The 18,127-nt window shown below is 43.6% G+C and overlaps 1 protein-coding gene across 1 annotated transcript in view; it reads right to left on the bottom strand.

Moving 5' to 3' along the window:
* The window catches only part of CSMD3 (CUB and Sushi multiple domains 3), a 1,283,181-nt gene that overhangs the window by 517,091 nt on the left and 747,963 nt on the right, over positions 1-18,127 (bottom strand). Inside the window, 1 exon segment of the mRNA XM_068130918.2 lies at positions 11,667-11,849. Within this exon segment, the coding sequence (XP_067987019.2) occupies positions 11,667-11,849 (183 nt within the window).

Raw genomic sequence — 18,127 nt, 5'->3', positions numbered from 1 at the left:
CAAATCAATTCGTCCATGTCACCCACTCAACCTGCCCACCAGATTTAATCTAAATCCATCAATTACTTTTTGAGATATCCTGCACGCAAACAAACTGAAAGCGATGAAAACAACCTCTGTCCATTCCAGAAGGTGGAGGTAAAAAAAAAGGTAAGGGAGGAGGGGGAGGTAGGGTTCACGTGCACCCAGTGAACCCCCCCACCCCAATGTCCGCCCAGATACATATTCTCATTCAGTGTCAGAAACAGGTGCTGCATCTTGGGCATGCCCTTCTTACAATTGGATGTAAAGCCGGTTATCCCGTCAGTGGATTTTAAAGATCCAGTGCCAGTGCCTTAGCCAAAATCCATGCATTGGAGTTACCTGTACAACTAACTCTACCTGCAGTTCAAATGGCAAACATATGTGATATAAGCAACCTTTTATTTCCTTGTATATCCCTGTGGCACAACTCCCAAACTACTCTGTAAAATCAAAGAAACACCCCAAAAAACTATCACCAACACATCATTTCTTGAAAAGGCACAATATAATATTCAGGGATGTTATTATAAACTAGTGAAAGCCTGTCAAATATGATGGGTTGAAACAGTTTATTCGACGGTGCAGCCTCGAAAGCGTGCCAAAATCTGAAGCCTAGTGTCAGGTTTGCTTATATATCTTCTTTATTTATTGGGCATAATCCGGATGTAAATGAACACGTGTTTTACTCTGCATGCATGGTGCAGTGAATTTCGCTTTGTATATATTGTTATAAAAAAAAAAGCTTCTGTACACCACCCTTGAGGCTCAGTTTGCAAACCACCATCGACATTTCCAATAGAAGAGACTTAATTCATTACTCTTTTATCGAAAAGATTTTTTGAGCTTGTCCTCAAAAATAGACCGTAGTGAACACACATTCATGTTAAAAGATTGACCTTTAAAACCTACCCCTATGAAGGGGAACAGACATCTGTACAAACACACAAACTGAAATTGTGTTTTATATGGTAGATTAGTAGGTGGTGTTTTTTAAACCTGTTTAACATATCAAAAAACGCTACATATGTGTGTGACATTTAAAAAAAACATTTTTTTTAATGCCAACTGTGTAACAGTTTGATTCCGTCACTGGATTCATCATGCTTGTTGTGATAACGGATTCCTATCCAAGAGTGTTACGTCCACTGCTATTGGCTGTGTGCAGTTGCATTGATTGCAATCACATATTTTCATTGGTTGACACTCAAGTCAGCAAAACAACCAAAATTGATGGCAACGAAAAGGGCAAGGCCATTGATCTGAAAACCGAAGATCACTAAAATCCAAACAAGTAGTTTGCCTAAGTAAGTACGATCGGAACTGTGTAAATTTGTGCACTTAATGCGGCAATGTTGCTGTAAAACCGTCATGTTTTTTTATTGTTGTGCTGCCGTTCCCACATTGAATATGATGGATGGGATATCAACCATGACCATGTGAAATTTATCCCTCATTCCGCCTCCCCCTCCCTCCCCGACACAGAGATCACATTTTATGTGGGCAGAATAAATATGTTAAAATGCATTAACGTGACTGAAAAATTCATGTGGAATCATTTTATAGAGTAAGTAAATAAATGATCGAAAAAAAGAAAAATTTACAAATCAAATGAGAACTTTCCATGATTTATCTTTTGGCAGGACCCTATGATTACCGGAAATGTCAAGTCTAAAGGCCGACAATCAACCAATGAGGAGCGGATGTCTGCATTGTCTATGAAGTGAAAGCTTGAATTTTTTGTTTGAAGTGACTGACCATTAAGGAAATCTATATTTATTTTGTACAACTCATCCAAGCTTGACATTTAAACAGACTTGAATCAGAGATTTTATTAAATGTGTTTAATCCTATAGAAAGGTGCTTTTAAATGGATTAAACATCATATTAAAAACAAAAAAATTCCTGAATCAAGTCTGTATAAGGGATCTGCGAATGTTTCACAAATGCTTTCACCGATATACTGAATCTCCGTCCACCTCGGATTCAAAAATTATCCTCAGGGATACCTTCCTGTACCATTCTCTGCACTGGCCTGCAAATCGGAAGGCCTGTGGACCGATGATCAACATTGATAAAGTTGCCTTTATCTACTTTCTATCAGCTACTTCAAAATGTAAAGGCATCCCTCATACAATTACGACAGTATTTTGGTTGATAATGCAATATTTTCAAGAATATTTGTGGAAATTATATCTTCTTGTTCTGTTGTCATGATAAAATTGGTATCTGCACATAAAATCTATATTTCCCAGAGAGTTTCTGCTCTCCCGCCTCGATACCTATATAAAAATAGATGTAGCATGAAATAGGTGTTTGGAAGTGAAAATGAGTTGGAAATGCAACTTGTTCATTCAAGTGAATACAAAAGAATACTTTTCCAACACGTTTTTTTTTTACCAATCACCGATTTTCATTAACCATCAATGGGCTTTTTATGAATTTAAATTGAAAATATTTTAATAGATGAGATCAAATAAAAAAGCTACATTGATAGTACGACAATACTCACCAGAATATTGTTACAAAAATACAAGAATACCGTTCTCATTGGGATAATTACCCTAGAAGGCTTAATTTGTTTAGCTCATGACTGTCTGGTGAAGAACTGCCAGAAACTATCTTAAGACATAGTTTTGTAATGCCGAAAATGAAAGCATGAATATATTATTATGGTAGGTCATCTCATCTCGATATCAAAGGGTCGTGATGTTTGGATGTCCCTCCGTCTGGTCGACTGTTAACTTTTTGCTACCCCTCATTTATCACCTGGCTGATTGCTCTGAAACTTGACACATGAATAAAATAAAGTAGCCTGTACACTCGGTTTTCAATTTTTCGATTTTGGATCATGGGGGCTCCCAACAGGGATTACATCATGGGCACCCAGGGCTATTTATAAATATCCAGGAGTGGGCAGATAGCCATCTCTTGAGGTTGAAGGTCAGACCTCTGCTGATTTTGGGGGGACCCCGCTAGAAGCTCCCCTGATCCGAAATCGAAAAATCTAAATCGAAAAATTTAAAACCGAGCGATCTTGTAGATCATCGAATAAAAGGGCTGTATTTGGGTTTCAGAGCAATCAGTTGGTAAATAAGGGATGAGTATGGATCCAAAGTTTCAGGGGGTAACTAAACCCCCTGGGAGCCCCCATTATCCAAAAGAGAAAAATCTAAACCTGATCACAAGGACTATTGGTCTCACATCGCAGAAATATCGCTGGCACATTTGTTTCTTACTGCCTTTTCACTGCTCAAGATGCCTCTGCTCTCTCAACTCTTTGACCCTCCTAAGCTCCTCCAAGATGTACTTGCTCTTCCAATTCCCTCCTGTTTGAACTCTCAAAATAGCAATTAAGTAAATAAATAGCAAAATCTCAAAATAAGGTTCCTTGCAAAAATTATTCCTGGCAACAGCAAATGCCAACACAAATCACCCATGCCACTACTTGTACAACCACCCACAAGCCCCTAGACACATTAAAATGACACTGCAAAGACACTACAGTGACATCCTTCATAACATCTCCCCACCAGACAAGGGAAACTACAAAAAAAAAAAAACTCATCCACACCCACAACACCATTAACGCAATAAACAACCTGGGCCCAAACAGTATCTTGGGCACAAAACCCCCACCCATCGATGACACAGAGAAACTACTCCCCAGGTCTGATCATGTTCACCTTTCACACTCTCACTGTGGACACAACCTACAACTTTTACACTGCAAGCATAGACTCAACAACACCACTGTCGACACCTGCAACCACTGCCAGGCTACTCCAGACACAATAAAACAAATCATGGAAGAGTGCACGGTCCTGGCTTCACATAGGCAAGAGCACAACATCTTGGATGTGAGGGGTATCTGGGTCACTCCAGTGAAATCGATCGGCCATATCCGTATCACTGGCCTGTTCAACCAGAACTGACTGGGGCAACACAACGACAACAACAACAACTCTCAAAATCTAGGCTGTCAACCTCAACTCTTTTGTTCCTTTTTTCTCCTGTTTGGGAAACTGCCTTCCAGAGATGGTTCAGTCACACTCTTCCCTCCAGTCCTTCAAGCAAAGTGATGCACCATCATCTCATGTCATCCCCATTCCATAATCATGATTTTTTTTACCCTTCATAACATCACCAAACCCGACCCTTTTATTTTCAAATTAGTGTTTCCTCCCCTCCTTCTTTCCTGTTGTTTAACAGTTTACAAAAAGTAAAAGAGATAATTTGACATGAATGCGTCAATGGATATATGCCTCCACCCACGTTATATGTCAACCCACTTTTATGCTTGATCTCTATGAAAGGTCACATGTGAGATAGAGAGGGAGAGAGAGAGGGGGGGAGAGTGTGTGTGTGAGAGAGAGAGAGAGAGAGAGAGAGAGAGAGAGAGAGAGAGAGAGAGACTTGACTTTTATGTCCTTTTTATTACAAAAGTATAAAAAAAACAATAAATGATGATTCAAAGAAAACAATCTCAACAGTTGCACACGCATTTACATGATAAATAAACAAATTATCAGCAAATAAACAAGCAAGTATTAAGGAAAACAACGACATAGTAAATACTAACTGACCCTCAGCTATTTTGCAAAATGCATCTCTCACACACCACTGCTTCTCAAAGAGTTGTACCTCAGAACAACAACAAAATTCCAGCTTCACTCTTGAAACATAGAGAGCTTTAAACATTTACAAAACATCTGTACTACACAAATCATTCCGTATCTTTGATTTCCTGGTCTTATATATCGCCAACTTGGCTTGCGCAAGAAAGAAATGAATTAAAATTGTTGTTGGGGAATTGAACCGCCCCCTAAGGCCAAAAATAAAGGCAGGAAAATCAAAAACAAAGGAAAACCATGCAAGTAACATTTTAAAGAAAACAAACAGAGGCGTTAACCAGTCACAGCGTACATACGCATGAGGCAAGGTTTCAGTTTGTCCACAAAATGGACATTGCTCACTTATCGCTTGCGAGAAGCGGTGAATTAGGGAAATTGTGGGCAGGATTCAATGAGCAATTCTCCATTGAAGATCCCCAACACGTTTCGGCACAGGCTGTTTATAGTAGCACCCCCAAATAGGGTAAAGGGGAGGGGTATTCGGCAGGACTGCAGGCCATCTACAGGGTACAGGGGAGGACAACGAAGGAAAAATGATTTTTAAGCATTGCACATACAGGGTCTTTCGATTGCTCCCAAAAAAGGATAGAGAGCGGCCAAAACTAATCGGTTCCAAACTGAGAGAACCAGATAGATAAAGATTGGGGAAGGGTGGAGAAGATTCAGAGGTGGGTATGGGAGGGTTGCTTGCCCAGCCATTTGAGGCACAGTAGATGCGAAGCACCATTTTCAAAAAGCTGTGAACTCTACGACACGATGTAATGCCAACCATCGAAACCAGAGCAGTAGCACTGATCCACCTGTCATTGGTGGCGTTTCTCAAGTGGCACACTTTTGTTATTGAGGCACTTATAAACTTTTGAATGAAGGTGCTTTCATTCACCCACTCACCAAATACAGAGTTGTGAAATAATGGTTTGTTGAAGAACATGGATCGAACATAAGTCGAGGGGTCACGGAGACAGGTAAAGGCTTGCCACACATTCAGTAGGCTTTGGTGAAAGGCAGGTAGGGTATCTTGGTCTATCTTGGTCGATCTTGGTCGATAGGTCGATTTGGTGAAAGGCAGGTAGGGTATCTTGGTCGATAGGTTTATCTTGGTCGAGTCCATCAGGAACAGCTCCTGTGCAAGGTCCAACTTCCCCACTTGACGTAAGAGCTGTCTCCAGGCCACTGTCTCCAGGCCAAACATGGTTCAAACAAGAAGCGCCATGTTGTTCATAGGCGGAAAGCCATGATGCGGCACTTGACATTGTCCAGCCCTTGGCCACCCTCTGCAGTTGGTAAGTTTAGAATCTCTGGTCTCAGCCAATGCTTTCCGGACCAGAAGAAATGGGTGATGCATCTTTGTACGTCCTCCACCAGAGATTCGGGCGGCTGCAGGGAAAGAACCTTGTGCCATAACTTAGTGGTAACCAGACTGTTGATGACTAGTACCCTACCTCGGTAGGACAGTTGGCAGAGCAAGTTCTTCCATTTCAGTAACAGTACTTCAATGTGTGCCAACAAGCCTTCCCAGTTATGCCTCACAAAATTCCAAGGGCCAAGGAACACCCCTAGGAACTTAATCCCATCTCTTCTCCATGATAGATTGGCAGGGAGAGGAGGAGGGAGAGGAAATAGGGAAGCAGGTAGGGGGTAGGTAGAGGGTTGAAGCCACAGCGCTTCTGTTTTTGTCCAATTTATCTTGGCCGATGATGCCCTGCTGAAGAGATCCAATGCCTCATCATCAAATCAACGTCTTCTGACTGTCTGATGCAGACACAGATGTCATCTGCATTTAAGCAATGCTTTTTAAGGGGTGGGTTCCAAAGGCAACCCCAGACAAGGACTTCTGAAAGGTATTTAAGAGGGGCTCAAGGGATAAAGCATACAAAATTCCTGACAGAGGGCAGCCCTGCCTTACCCCTCTCCCAACACAAAAGGAACAACAAGTTCATTGTTTATCTTTAAGATAGCCGATATGTTTGAATAACACAATTGTATATGGGATAGAAAGAGAGGTCCAAACCCAAAAACATTTTAGCACTTCAAAAAGATATGTATGAGAAACACAGTCAAAAGCTTTCTCCTGGTCGAGGAAGATCAAGCCACAACTTTCATAATGAGCTTCACAGATTTCAATGACATCTCGGACAACAGAGATATTATCCTGAATATTGCGACCAGGAACACAATAAGTCTGGTCCATGTGTATAATGTCTCCTAGTAGGGGTGAAAGACGCAAGGCCAAAGCAATTGAGAAATTTTATAGTCCTTACACAATAAGGACACAGGCTTCCACTGTGATATGAGCAATAAATTTAGTTTTTTAGGAAGCAAAGTAAACACGGCTCTCCTGCAGCTCAGTGGAAGTTCACCCCTTCTTCAAGCTCTCCAGGAAAACCAGAAGCAAATCAGGCCAATCAAGTCCCAAAATTCCTCGAATAACTCCACTGGCAGACCATCCAGGCCAGGTGATTTCCCTCTATCCAGGCTTTTAAGGGAAACAGAAAGTTCCTCAAGCGTGAGCGGTGACTACATATCGTTCTTTGCCTTGGAGTTAGTGTACCGACACCATCAAACAAGTTCGGAACAAGTTCTGCATCGACATCTGTTGCCTGGTAAAGTGTAGAGAAGAAGAGTCTTGCATCCTTCTTAATTTCTATAGGATTGGTCGTGATTGAATTATCAGGACGTTTCAAAGCAGTAATTTGGGAATAAGGAAATTTTGTTTCAAAATCAAAGAAAAACCGGGTCGGAGAATCCAGGAGGTAAAAGTGCTGAAAGCGTAGACTCGTTAGCGCTCCTTGGGTTTGATTAGAAAATATATTATTAAGAAGAGACTTCTTCTCACATTGTCTTCGTTTCTTTTGGGGGGTAGGATGGGTTTTTTAATTTGTTTGAATCTGGAGAATCTCCTTCTCCAGCTCCACTTTAATTCTGCGTTCTACCTGTGTGTTTAGAAAACAAAACTGCTGACAGAAACTTCTAATTTGGACCTTTGTGTTGTCCCACCATAATCGCTGGTCCTTAAAACTGGATTTGGATCCTCTCAGATTGCACCACACCCTCTCAAAAGCATTCCTAAAGGAGGGATTATCTAATATGGAAATGTTCAGTTTCCAAAAAGAGTGGCGATTTGGAGATAACCCTACACGGTAACTCATGGTAATGAGGTGATGGTCGGAGAAACCAGACAGGGAAATTCCAGTGGTGGGGGAGAGGTTGGCAAATGGCAAATTTATATAAAATCTATCAAGTTTGGCAAGGGCCACTTGATTATTGGCAACCTTACACCAGGTAAATTGATGGGTGCCTGGATTTTGTATCCGCCAAATATCTTGAAAACCAAAATTTCTTACTATTTTAGATAACAGTCTGGCTGGTCCGGGGTGAGGTTCTGCGCCATTCCGATCCACTCAGGTTGCAGGGTGCAATTAAAATCACCGCCTATTATAATGCACTTCTGCAAGTCTAACTGCATCATGTGGAGTCGTAACCTGTCATAGAAGGTTCGTCGGTCTGTGCCCTTTGAAGGGGCGTAGACATTTATTAAATTAAAATTTATGTCTTCATTAACAAAATCCAGTGAAGCTAAGTGACCTGGGATTATTTCCTGAAATGAGAGTTGGAGCAGGCAAAAATGGGGATTAATTAGAAAGGCAAATCCTGCTGTACGAGAAGTTGAATCGCTAAAGTCGCCGGCCTTTTTCATCATTCGATTCCATATAGCGTGAGACGATGGAGTAGAGTGGGTTTCTTGTAAGAAAGCCACATCTAGTTTCCGTTGCCTTACATGGTTGACCACTTGGAGCATCCTAGACTGGCTCGCACCACCATTTATATTGAGGCTACCAAAAATAGTCATAGAGATGTCAAAGAGATAAGGAAAGGTAAATATGCGTATCATCCTTTTCGTTCATTTTTTGCCTTAACAATGTGTTTCTTAAGCCTACTGCATTGGGGTTCCATGAAATTGTGGTCACTGGGTCTGCGAATAATACACCTTGCCGTTTCAATAAACCCATGTAGATCAGAAAAATGATCTTTTATTTCAATATATCTTTTTCTGAAAGTCTGGTTCAGAAACTTGAGTATTTGCGATGGTAAGACGTTGGAATCACTATGTGGGGAATTCCTCAATGTCATAGGATTCCTCCTCAGGCATGTCAGAAGCACTATCTGGGACCCCTGGCTCTTGAGACACCAGAATACTCTGTGGTGTGCAGGTGTCATCCTTCCCTGTTTCTGTAGGAACAGGTTGAGGGAGAGGTTCCACCAGAACCCTGGGTAATGTGGGGGGGGGGGGGGGGGGGGGGGGGAGGGGCGATTCTGCAACCTGTTGCACAATTTGAGGTTCTTCCTCGGGACAATCATTGTGCTCAGGTATATTTTCTAAATTGGCCGGTACAACGACTATTTGATTTGAAAGATCGCCATCAGGTGCGTTGGAACACTGAGGGGTCGAAACTTGCTCTTTTTGCCCCCCAGTCGAATCTCGACCCGACTTGTCATAATCTGCACAAGGATTTAACGTAGTTTGCACTCCAACCTCATCTGGAGGTAGCGCATGCAACTCCTCCACATCAGGCTGAGGGTCCATATTGGCAGCAGGCAGAGGATCTGCATTCACATTTAGCAATACTTCATATCGATTACTCATCGATGTTTTATCAGGTGGTACTGAGTCCAATGCATCGGAGTATAACACCACCTTCTTTTCCTTACGGGGTGGAGGGACATTCCGAGGTGTTTTCCTCTTTCTCAAAGAGGAGATGAGTGTAAAACCATCCCATGTTATCTTTTTCGGAGGTTTTCGATGTCGATGGTACGTTTTCTGTCACATTATCAGAGGGTGTTGTCTGCTCGGCCACTGCGGGGGCAATTTGTGGACAAAACCGTTTTAGATGCCCAAAGATCCCACAGCCGAAACATTTTAACGTTTCCATGGATGCATATACCTGGTACTCGTGATTATCCACATGAAACGTAAATACCGCGTTGAGCACCTTGTCCACATTGGATGCAGGAAACACAATGTACACCTGCCGCCAGAAGGACATGATGTGTTTCGCCTGCTCGTTGCGACACCCCAGATATAACATTGTGATCTCCGACACCCCAGAGATAACATCGTGATCTCCGACACCACTGTACCATACCGAGAAAGCTCTTTTAAAATTAAATCGTTTTTCAGGAATGGGGGACAATTTGATATCAAGACTTTCACGGCTGAGGTGTCCAGTGGGGAGACCAGGACAAAATGTCCATTCTCGGCAGACAAACCGGTCGCCACAATTTCATGTACCAGCTGCTCTTCAGCTACGAATCTTACCAGGTGTTTGTTCATCCGTGAAGCTGGACGGATTTTCTCGAGCCCGATTATGTTACCCACCGCAATAACGATGTCTTCCACGGTGACCTCGTTAGGGGGAACGCAAACCACGCCATGTTTCCGCGTCAAGCCCTCAAAGGCCGCGTAGCGGGAACGTGCCGACATTACGACGATCGGAAACCCCTCGGCCTAAGCCGAGATGGATTTGGGGAGGATAGACAGTTTTCTGTACCAGCAGGGGAAAAAGGGAAAAGCGCTACTCGGCATATACCAGCACGAGCGAAACTATCGCGAGGAAACACACCTCTCAATGAGGAAAAGAGCGAGAAATCACGACAACCCGTCAGAGTGCCGATGGACTCACCCCTCGAATCTCACCGAAAGGTGTGGGCTCTCACTCTCTCTCTCGCTGTATCTCAGGGGAAGAAACGAAAGTGGGAAAAAATAAAAATAGAGATAGCAACACAAACGAGGAATGCAATGGAGGCGGGGAGGGGATTGAGGAGAACGAGTGGGGTGAAGGGGGGGAGGACGGTCGGAGGAAGGGAAGACCGAGCGGGGTGAACGGGCGTGGAACTGGCAGGTGGGGAGAGGAAAAATGGGAAGGGAGAATGAGGGTTGTGGTACCTAGTTTGATGAAAAAGGAGTGGTGGGGTGGAGACAGAGAATACACAATGTGAAAAGACAAAAATGGAAAGGAAAGGTGAGAACAACGACCAAAAAACAAATGGGGGAGGAGGGGGTAGAAAGATCGAAAGTCGGAGCAGCTCGCATCTCACCACACATGCACAGCCGCCATCTTGCCACGCCCACCGAGAGAGAGAGAGAGAGAGAGAGAGAGAGAGAGAGAGAGAGAGAAAGAGAAAGAGAGAGAGAGAGAGAGAGAGAGAGAGAGAGAGAGAGAGAGAGAGAAAGAGAGAGAGAGAGAGAGAGTGTGAGAGAAAGAAAAGAAAGATAAGTAGAAAAGAGACAACATCAGATGCTTCTAACTCAAGTTATGGTCTTCAAAAGGATGTATAAAGGGCACATGTCCTTTGACCTGTTGAACCAGAAATTGAATCCGTCCCTCTTTGTATCTCAGTCCATACTAGTGCCAAGTTGGGTTGAAAACTTTTCTGTGGTTCACAAGTTATTGCACGGGAACAAAATTTTTCAAGTAAAAGGCGCAAGACCTCAGACCTTTGACCTTTTACACCCACAATCAAATCACTTCATCTTTTTCCTATACTCCATACTTGAACAAAGTTTGGTTGAAATCCCTTTAAAGTTTCACATATTTTTTGTGGTAACAAAAAACTGATAATGGACGGAAAAATGAACGTAGGGACATACAGCCAGACAAACATCCAAAAAACATGTCTATGGCCTTCGACTGCGAAGGCAGAAAAAGGAGAGGGCTTTTCAACTTGCAGGGAAGTGTTCCTACGATTCCACTCCCAGTACATTGCTATTCTACCCTCATTCTTCCATGAGCCTATAATGTGAATAGGAAAAAAACGTGTTGTGGGATGAAAGATGAAAATCGTGCAATTTATTTTCTGACTTTGATGAGTAAATTAAGTGCTATGAAATTGCTCCGTCGTACCACAATAAAACAATGATGATGCACACATTTCCGGAGTTTGCAACTATGCAGGAACAATAATATATTTTGTTGCCCTGAACATGTACTCCGATCAACAAACAGCACTTACAGGTGCACTGGGGTACGTTCGCCGACCATTGGCTGTTTCTCTGACATGTGATGCTCCGTTCCCCAGAGAGTTCAAATGCATCCTGGCACTGGAACTTGAGCAAAGCTCCATGGGAGAAGTTTCTTCCGATGCGGTGTCCATGTGCAGGAACGCCGGGATCCCCGCAGCTCCCGGGAGATATTTCTGAGAGAAATGAGAATCCGAGAAGGCTTGATCGTGAATAAAAGTGTAAGTTTATCAGGCAACGATCCAATACTCATTCATCAATTCGTTCATTGATGTATCATGTTCTATGCCATGTCACTGCTACAGAAGCAGTGTCTTAGCTAGGGTTACAATCCTGCATGGAATGCCACTACAACACAGGAATTCAGCGCAGGAATTAGCTTAGAGGCAAGTCTACGTAGGCCTACCTATAGGCTACCCTGCCAGCCCATCCAATGTTACAATTGATTATATTTCTTTTAGTGCTAGTTAAGGTTGAATGAGATTTGAACCCCTAATTTCACTCCCTGGCTGATGCAGCTTTTTGCGATGCACACGAGGATGACTGAAACCTCACTGTTTGCACTCCGACTCACACCCGTAACACAAAATGGCTGCCTCTGACGTCTGTGGCACTACTTGAGTGTCACTTTCAGGCCGGGCCTACATGAGGCAATCGAGCAACGAGTGCCCAAACCTCTGGAAATTACAGTCTGTAATGCTGTTTGGGAGCAACCGGGATGTTGGCTTCTGCAATAAAAATCCTGCTATTCCCAATGAGAATGCTAAAACAAATTAAAGCATATTGGGTATAGAAATAACTAAAAATGTTAATGCTGCAATAATCAGCAGTAACCTTTTAGGCAAGTAGGGAAAGCTGCAGTTGGACTAATTGCATGATATCTGTGGTGGAGATGCTAATGAAGGGTATTATTAAATTCACTCAGAGCAGCTGAAAAGGAAAAAAAAATAGAGCAATTTTTTTACTCATTTTCTCAGTGTGGATTTTCCATTCTGTGCTTGTGAATGCCAGCAGCAGGGATAAATGTTTAATTGTGTTCAGAATATTCAGAAGTGATCTGCTCACATCGTTAGGCAGCCTAAAGATCTTCTCGCTCGCTTTGAAGCATCATGCCCCACTGCGTGCTTCCCACAATCCCTTTTTATCATTTACACTTCCATTGGCAATGGACAGCATGAATATCGTTGTATTTTTTTTTCAACATTTTACCCAAAACCAGAGCTGAAATCCACCACAAAAATGGAAATTACACTTACATTTTTTATCTGCTTTCATTGCACTTCCTGTTAATAATTTTTTTTTTAGGGATGGCTTCAAAGCTTTAAACATATAATTTTATATATATATATATATATATATTTTTTTTTAAACAAAAAAACGGGTTTTCCAAGATGGCGGCCGACCCACGTGACTGATGACGTCATCATTAACATGTTTTATTCCCCATGGAGAGTTCTTTACAATGAGCCATGTCTCAATTTTTTCTATTCAGCACTTTTGGAGATATGGAGGTGCTACGTTTTTCGGTTTTTCCAAGATGGCGGCCGACCACGTGACTGATGACGTCATCATTCACATATTTTATTCCCCATGGAGAGTTCTTTACAATGAGCCATGTCTCAATTTTTTCTATTCAGTACTTTCAGAGATATGGGTGCAAAGTTTAGCCGTTTTTCCAAGATGGCGGCCGACCACGTGACTGATGACGTCATCATTAACACATTTTATTCCCCATGGAGAGTTCTTCACAATGAGCCATGTCTCAATTTTTTCTGTTCAGTACTTTCGGAGATATAGCGGTGCAAATTATTTCGGTTTTTCCAAGATGGCCGCCGAAACACGTGACCGATGACGTCATAAATTGGGCACAGTCTATTCCAGGGCAAGACGAATATGTGTGCAAAGTTTGGCGATTCTCCGTGCAACGGTGTAGACGCAGTGCTGCAAACAGACAGACAGACAGACAGACAAACGAACAGATCAACATACTTGCCGGAAAACAAACGAACAGATCAACATACTCGCTGGAAGTTTTTCCGGCAAGTAACAAACAGACAAACGAACAGATCAACATACTTGCCGGAAAACAAACGAACAGATCAACATACTTGCCGGAATCTTTTCCGGCAAGTAACAAACGGACTCCAATGCAATACCCTCTCCTCTGGCGAGGGTAACAAGCACACACTCGGTGGAGCGCATACCTATGCCAGGCCGAACAGTTACAATTTGTATCGCATTGATCGGCCAGATCTGCATCTTACTATAATTCACCAAATGTCCGTCCCAGGTACCGCAAAAAACGGCTGAACTGATCGCAACCAAATTTTGGGTGGATAATCCTGGGATCCCCTGGAGTAAAATAGGCTATATTGTTTTTCAAATTGATCCAATTTCCAATTTTTCCAATTTTCCAGTTTTTCCAAACACGATGGAATAATATTTACCGATATGTACAGTGATGTGGCTTTTATTGAAATTCTACAAATACTGTTTAGATTTTGATGATTTGCGTGTGATATGATTTAACGTATGTTTACATAAATCGTTAAAAATTTAAAAAGCCTTCAATTTCTGATATTTTGCCTTTTCATTTGGGCCTCCCAATTGAAGCCCCGCCCGTAGGGCGGGTACCGTTGCTAGTCCAGATAATTTGTCCTTCTCACAAACCAAAATCTAATAAACTCGTTCTTGTCATCTGCCCAACTCATCCATCAAGTTTTGTCATAATCCGTCCACAACCTTTTGAAATGTCATGCGATGTATCGTTTTTGGCCTCATCTCTCAATGATGAAGAATCACTTGGGAAATTAAAATATATATATTGAATCCAGATGCGGATCTAAAATGGGCAATGTAGTGTCACTCCAATTGCCAATGGAACCCATGCATGGTCTGATTCGTGTCTGAAACGTCTGTGTTTGAATCACATCGGTAATTAAGTCATTACACTTCTCCATTAGGTCTTGATATGAATGTCCTTTAGAGGTCATAATGCTGATGTCCTTCAGCTGGCATGCGATACGAGGGGACCCCACAATTGCCGTGGAGCTAATTATTTAATAACAGAGATCGAGCCTCCTGCTGGATAATCAGAATAACACACGAGTGATATTGACAATGTGAAGGAGCAGAGTGAGTTCAAATACAAGTGAGAAAGGAGAAATGGGGAAGAAGCGAAGCCATAATTTTAAACATACGTACAGACAGAACAAGGCTAACTAGTGGATTGAGTAAGGAGGGAAGGTACATACAAACAGAGAGGAAAAATGCACGCAGGGAAAATATTAGAACCACACTCGGTCGAGAGCATACCTCCACCAGGTTGAACAGTTTATGTTTTGTATCCCAGTGATAGGTCGGATCTGGATTCACACCTGAACCAAAATATAATCGGCTTGTTCTTGTCGCCTCACCGACTATTTTACCTAGTTTTGTCATAATCCGTCTATAACTTTTTGAAGTATCATGCCATTGTCGTTTTTGGCTTCACCTCTCAATGGTGAAGAATCACGTAGAAAATTAAAAAAAAATTAATCCTATCCGGATCTTCACCAAAATTGAATCAATTCCTCCGTGTCACACAACCAACCAGTCCACAGGTTTTGTCTGAATCCGTCCACGCCTTTTTTTAAATATCGTGCTATATTTTGGCTTTAGCCCTATCACTCAATAGTGAAGAATCAGTAAAGAATCCTCTTCACATATTTTTGCTGAGGACTCCACTCTCTGACGCTCCATATCTCAACCCTCAGGTCGGCAGTCTGCAGCCTCCTCACTCTCTGCAGACCTGGATAAAATCACAAACTTGTGAAACATGTTACGTGGTCCTCCCGGTGACTACCTGGTCTCGGTGACCCCCGGACCGTGAGAGGAACTCCGCCAGAAAGATCTATTATTTCTGCGCTTTCGTAACGCAATCAATATGAATTCCAATCAATAAGAAACCCCACACCAAGGATCCGGAATAATCAATGATATATTCCCCGAGCAATCAACAACCATCCACAATCAGCAATCAATAGTACAAAGATGTAAACTCATCTATAATAACTCTAAGATGGCCATCTTATACATTCCTCACGTGAGCCCCACTCCCTACTCCCTCCATGGTCAATGTCTCTCTCAATGTCTCCGTACGCCTGTAGTTCGATCTCCGCACGTGGGCGGTTGAACGGACCCTTCCTGACGTGCTTTCACCGGGCACGTCCCGTACCGGGAACAACGGCTGCAGCACGCACCTCCTGGCCAAGCAAAGCGGGTACAGCAAAGCAGGCAAAGCAACACGCAGCTTGCCCAGCGCGCGCGGCCCAAGGTGCGACCCGTACGCGGCCTTGTAGACGGTGAGGCAAACCGTGCCAGCTGCTTGGTTCCGTGCACGAACCCACGGTGACCTGACGTGTCAAAGGGTAGTTACACGTCCCGGTAACTCCTCTCGCCAGACGGGCTTTTAAACTCCGATTCTGTTACGTTGCTCAATCGATACCGCTCGCGTCCGAGCTCGGCGAGGAAGAAGAAGAATCGTCGCGTCTCCAGGACCTTGTGTCTTTTCTTCTTCCGTTTCCGGTCTCCTTTTTCTCAGAAGGGCTCCTGACCCTTTAATCACAACAACCTTTAATCGACTACACATGGATAAGCAAAGCCCTGAATAGTAATTCACATACATTCACATAAATATGTAACACTCCCCCCCTTCAAGAAAGAAAGTTTGAACCCAGCGAAAACTTTCTTTGCCGGCCACTTGGATAAACAAACCAGATAACTCACCCCCCCCCCCCCCCCCAACTCATCAGTTCCCCCCGGGCACAGTCATCACTTAAAAATAAAGCAACAAAATTTCACACAATCCCCTAGATTAATTCCCTCTGGACCAAGCGTCAACCCCTTCTAATTTCTCTTGAATGACGGTTAAGAGGTGGTGACCCAAAGCCCCCAAATTTAAACCTCTCTATAGCACTTTTTCGGGAGGCCCAGCGGAGTATTCCCTACATGGACGCCTTAAGGAATGTGGAGTTCACGGTTAGTCCGGGGAGGAAAGTTCATTACATGGACGCCTTTAAGAACGTGGAGTTCACGGTTAGTCCGTGCAGGAAAGTTCACTACCTGGACGCCTTTAAGAACGTGGCGTTCACGGTTAGTCCGTGTAGGAGCCCCGGCTCGGCGGCTCCACCGTATATAGTGCTTCAACTTATCCAGACTCCTACCAGTTACGGTGGGACCCCTTGTCCCAGCCGTTACCTGACTGGCGGTCTCCTTCTCGGCCAGTGCTCTGACATTCATTCTTTCGGGAGGTGCCGTAACTCTGGGAGCCTCCATAGTAATATCGGCTGCTGCCCACACCAAAACTACCGCCAAGTGGTCCTCTTCTGTAGACCTCTCGACGCCTACGAAATGCCTTCCCTACTGTTATGGTCCGACCTTCCAAATCCTTACCATTCCAATTCTTCTCTGCCTCCCTGGCGTCTCTTGTGCTTGCAAACGTGACAAAGCCGAACCCTCTTGACCGTTGCGTTTCCCTGTCTTTTACCACCCGCACTTCCACCAGCGGCCCATATCTGTTGAAGACAGAGGTCAGAACTTCTTCCTCTGTGTTGAAGTTCAGTCCCCCTACAAATAACTTGGAACTTTTGTCGCCATCCCCAGCTGGTGTGGTGTTATTTTCCCTGCTGTGCTCTTTACCAACCCTCGGGTTACCATAAATTTGCCCCCCGGCCAAATCATTCCCGATAATCACAGATACTCCCTCTACAGGAAGCGTGGCTTGTAAACCGACGGTGACCGGTCCTGACACCAAATCGGATTCCAAATGGATGACATGAAGTGGGGCACTAACACAGCCACCGATCCCTTGTAACCGAACACTATCACCAGTTGCGGTACTCTTTGACAATGGCAAAATGCCTTCAAGCATTAAGGATTGATGGGCTCCTGTGTCCCTCAAAACCCTAACCGGTCTTGGGTTAGTCAAGTCTCCCTTGAGTGAGACCAACCCCTCATAAATAAATGGTTGGTAACTCTTCTGTGGGCGATTTCTTACGTTTGCCATCGCATTCGGAGTTGTACTAGTCAGACTCCGCTCTGGGTCTTCCCTTTTCATGAGGTAACAACTGGACATCAAGTGTCCAGGTTTCTTGCAAAAAGCGCAAGTAGGCCCGGAGGAAAAACTCGTGGTCTGCCTCGGGCCCCCCGAAAAATAAGTTTGTCTTGGGCCCGCAGCCCTCTGATTTCGAACAGGTGGGGTATCCGCGTTGTCCCCATAATCCTCTCGAGGCCGCCGCCATGTATTGTCGTTCTCCGCACCTGCTGTTCCCCACCTCCCCTGCGGAGATCTAGGCGAAGAGTTAGGTTCGTGCACCCCTATCCAGTGTGTTAAGGCATAATCATCTGCCAGGGTGGCTGCGTCCCACAACTTCGGTACTTTCTTTTCCTGCAGGTACACTTTGATGTCCTCGTG

The sequence above is a fragment of the Myxine glutinosa genome, chromosome 11 (genome assembly GCF_964187855.1).
Source record: "Myxine glutinosa chromosome 11, kmMyxGlut1.1, whole genome shotgun sequence".
Lineage (NCBI taxonomy): Eukaryota > Metazoa > Chordata > Myxini > Myxiniformes > Myxinidae > Myxine > Myxine glutinosa.
The sequence above is the reverse complement of the archived record's forward strand: the minus strand, read 5'-3'. Positions and strand labels throughout refer to the sequence as shown.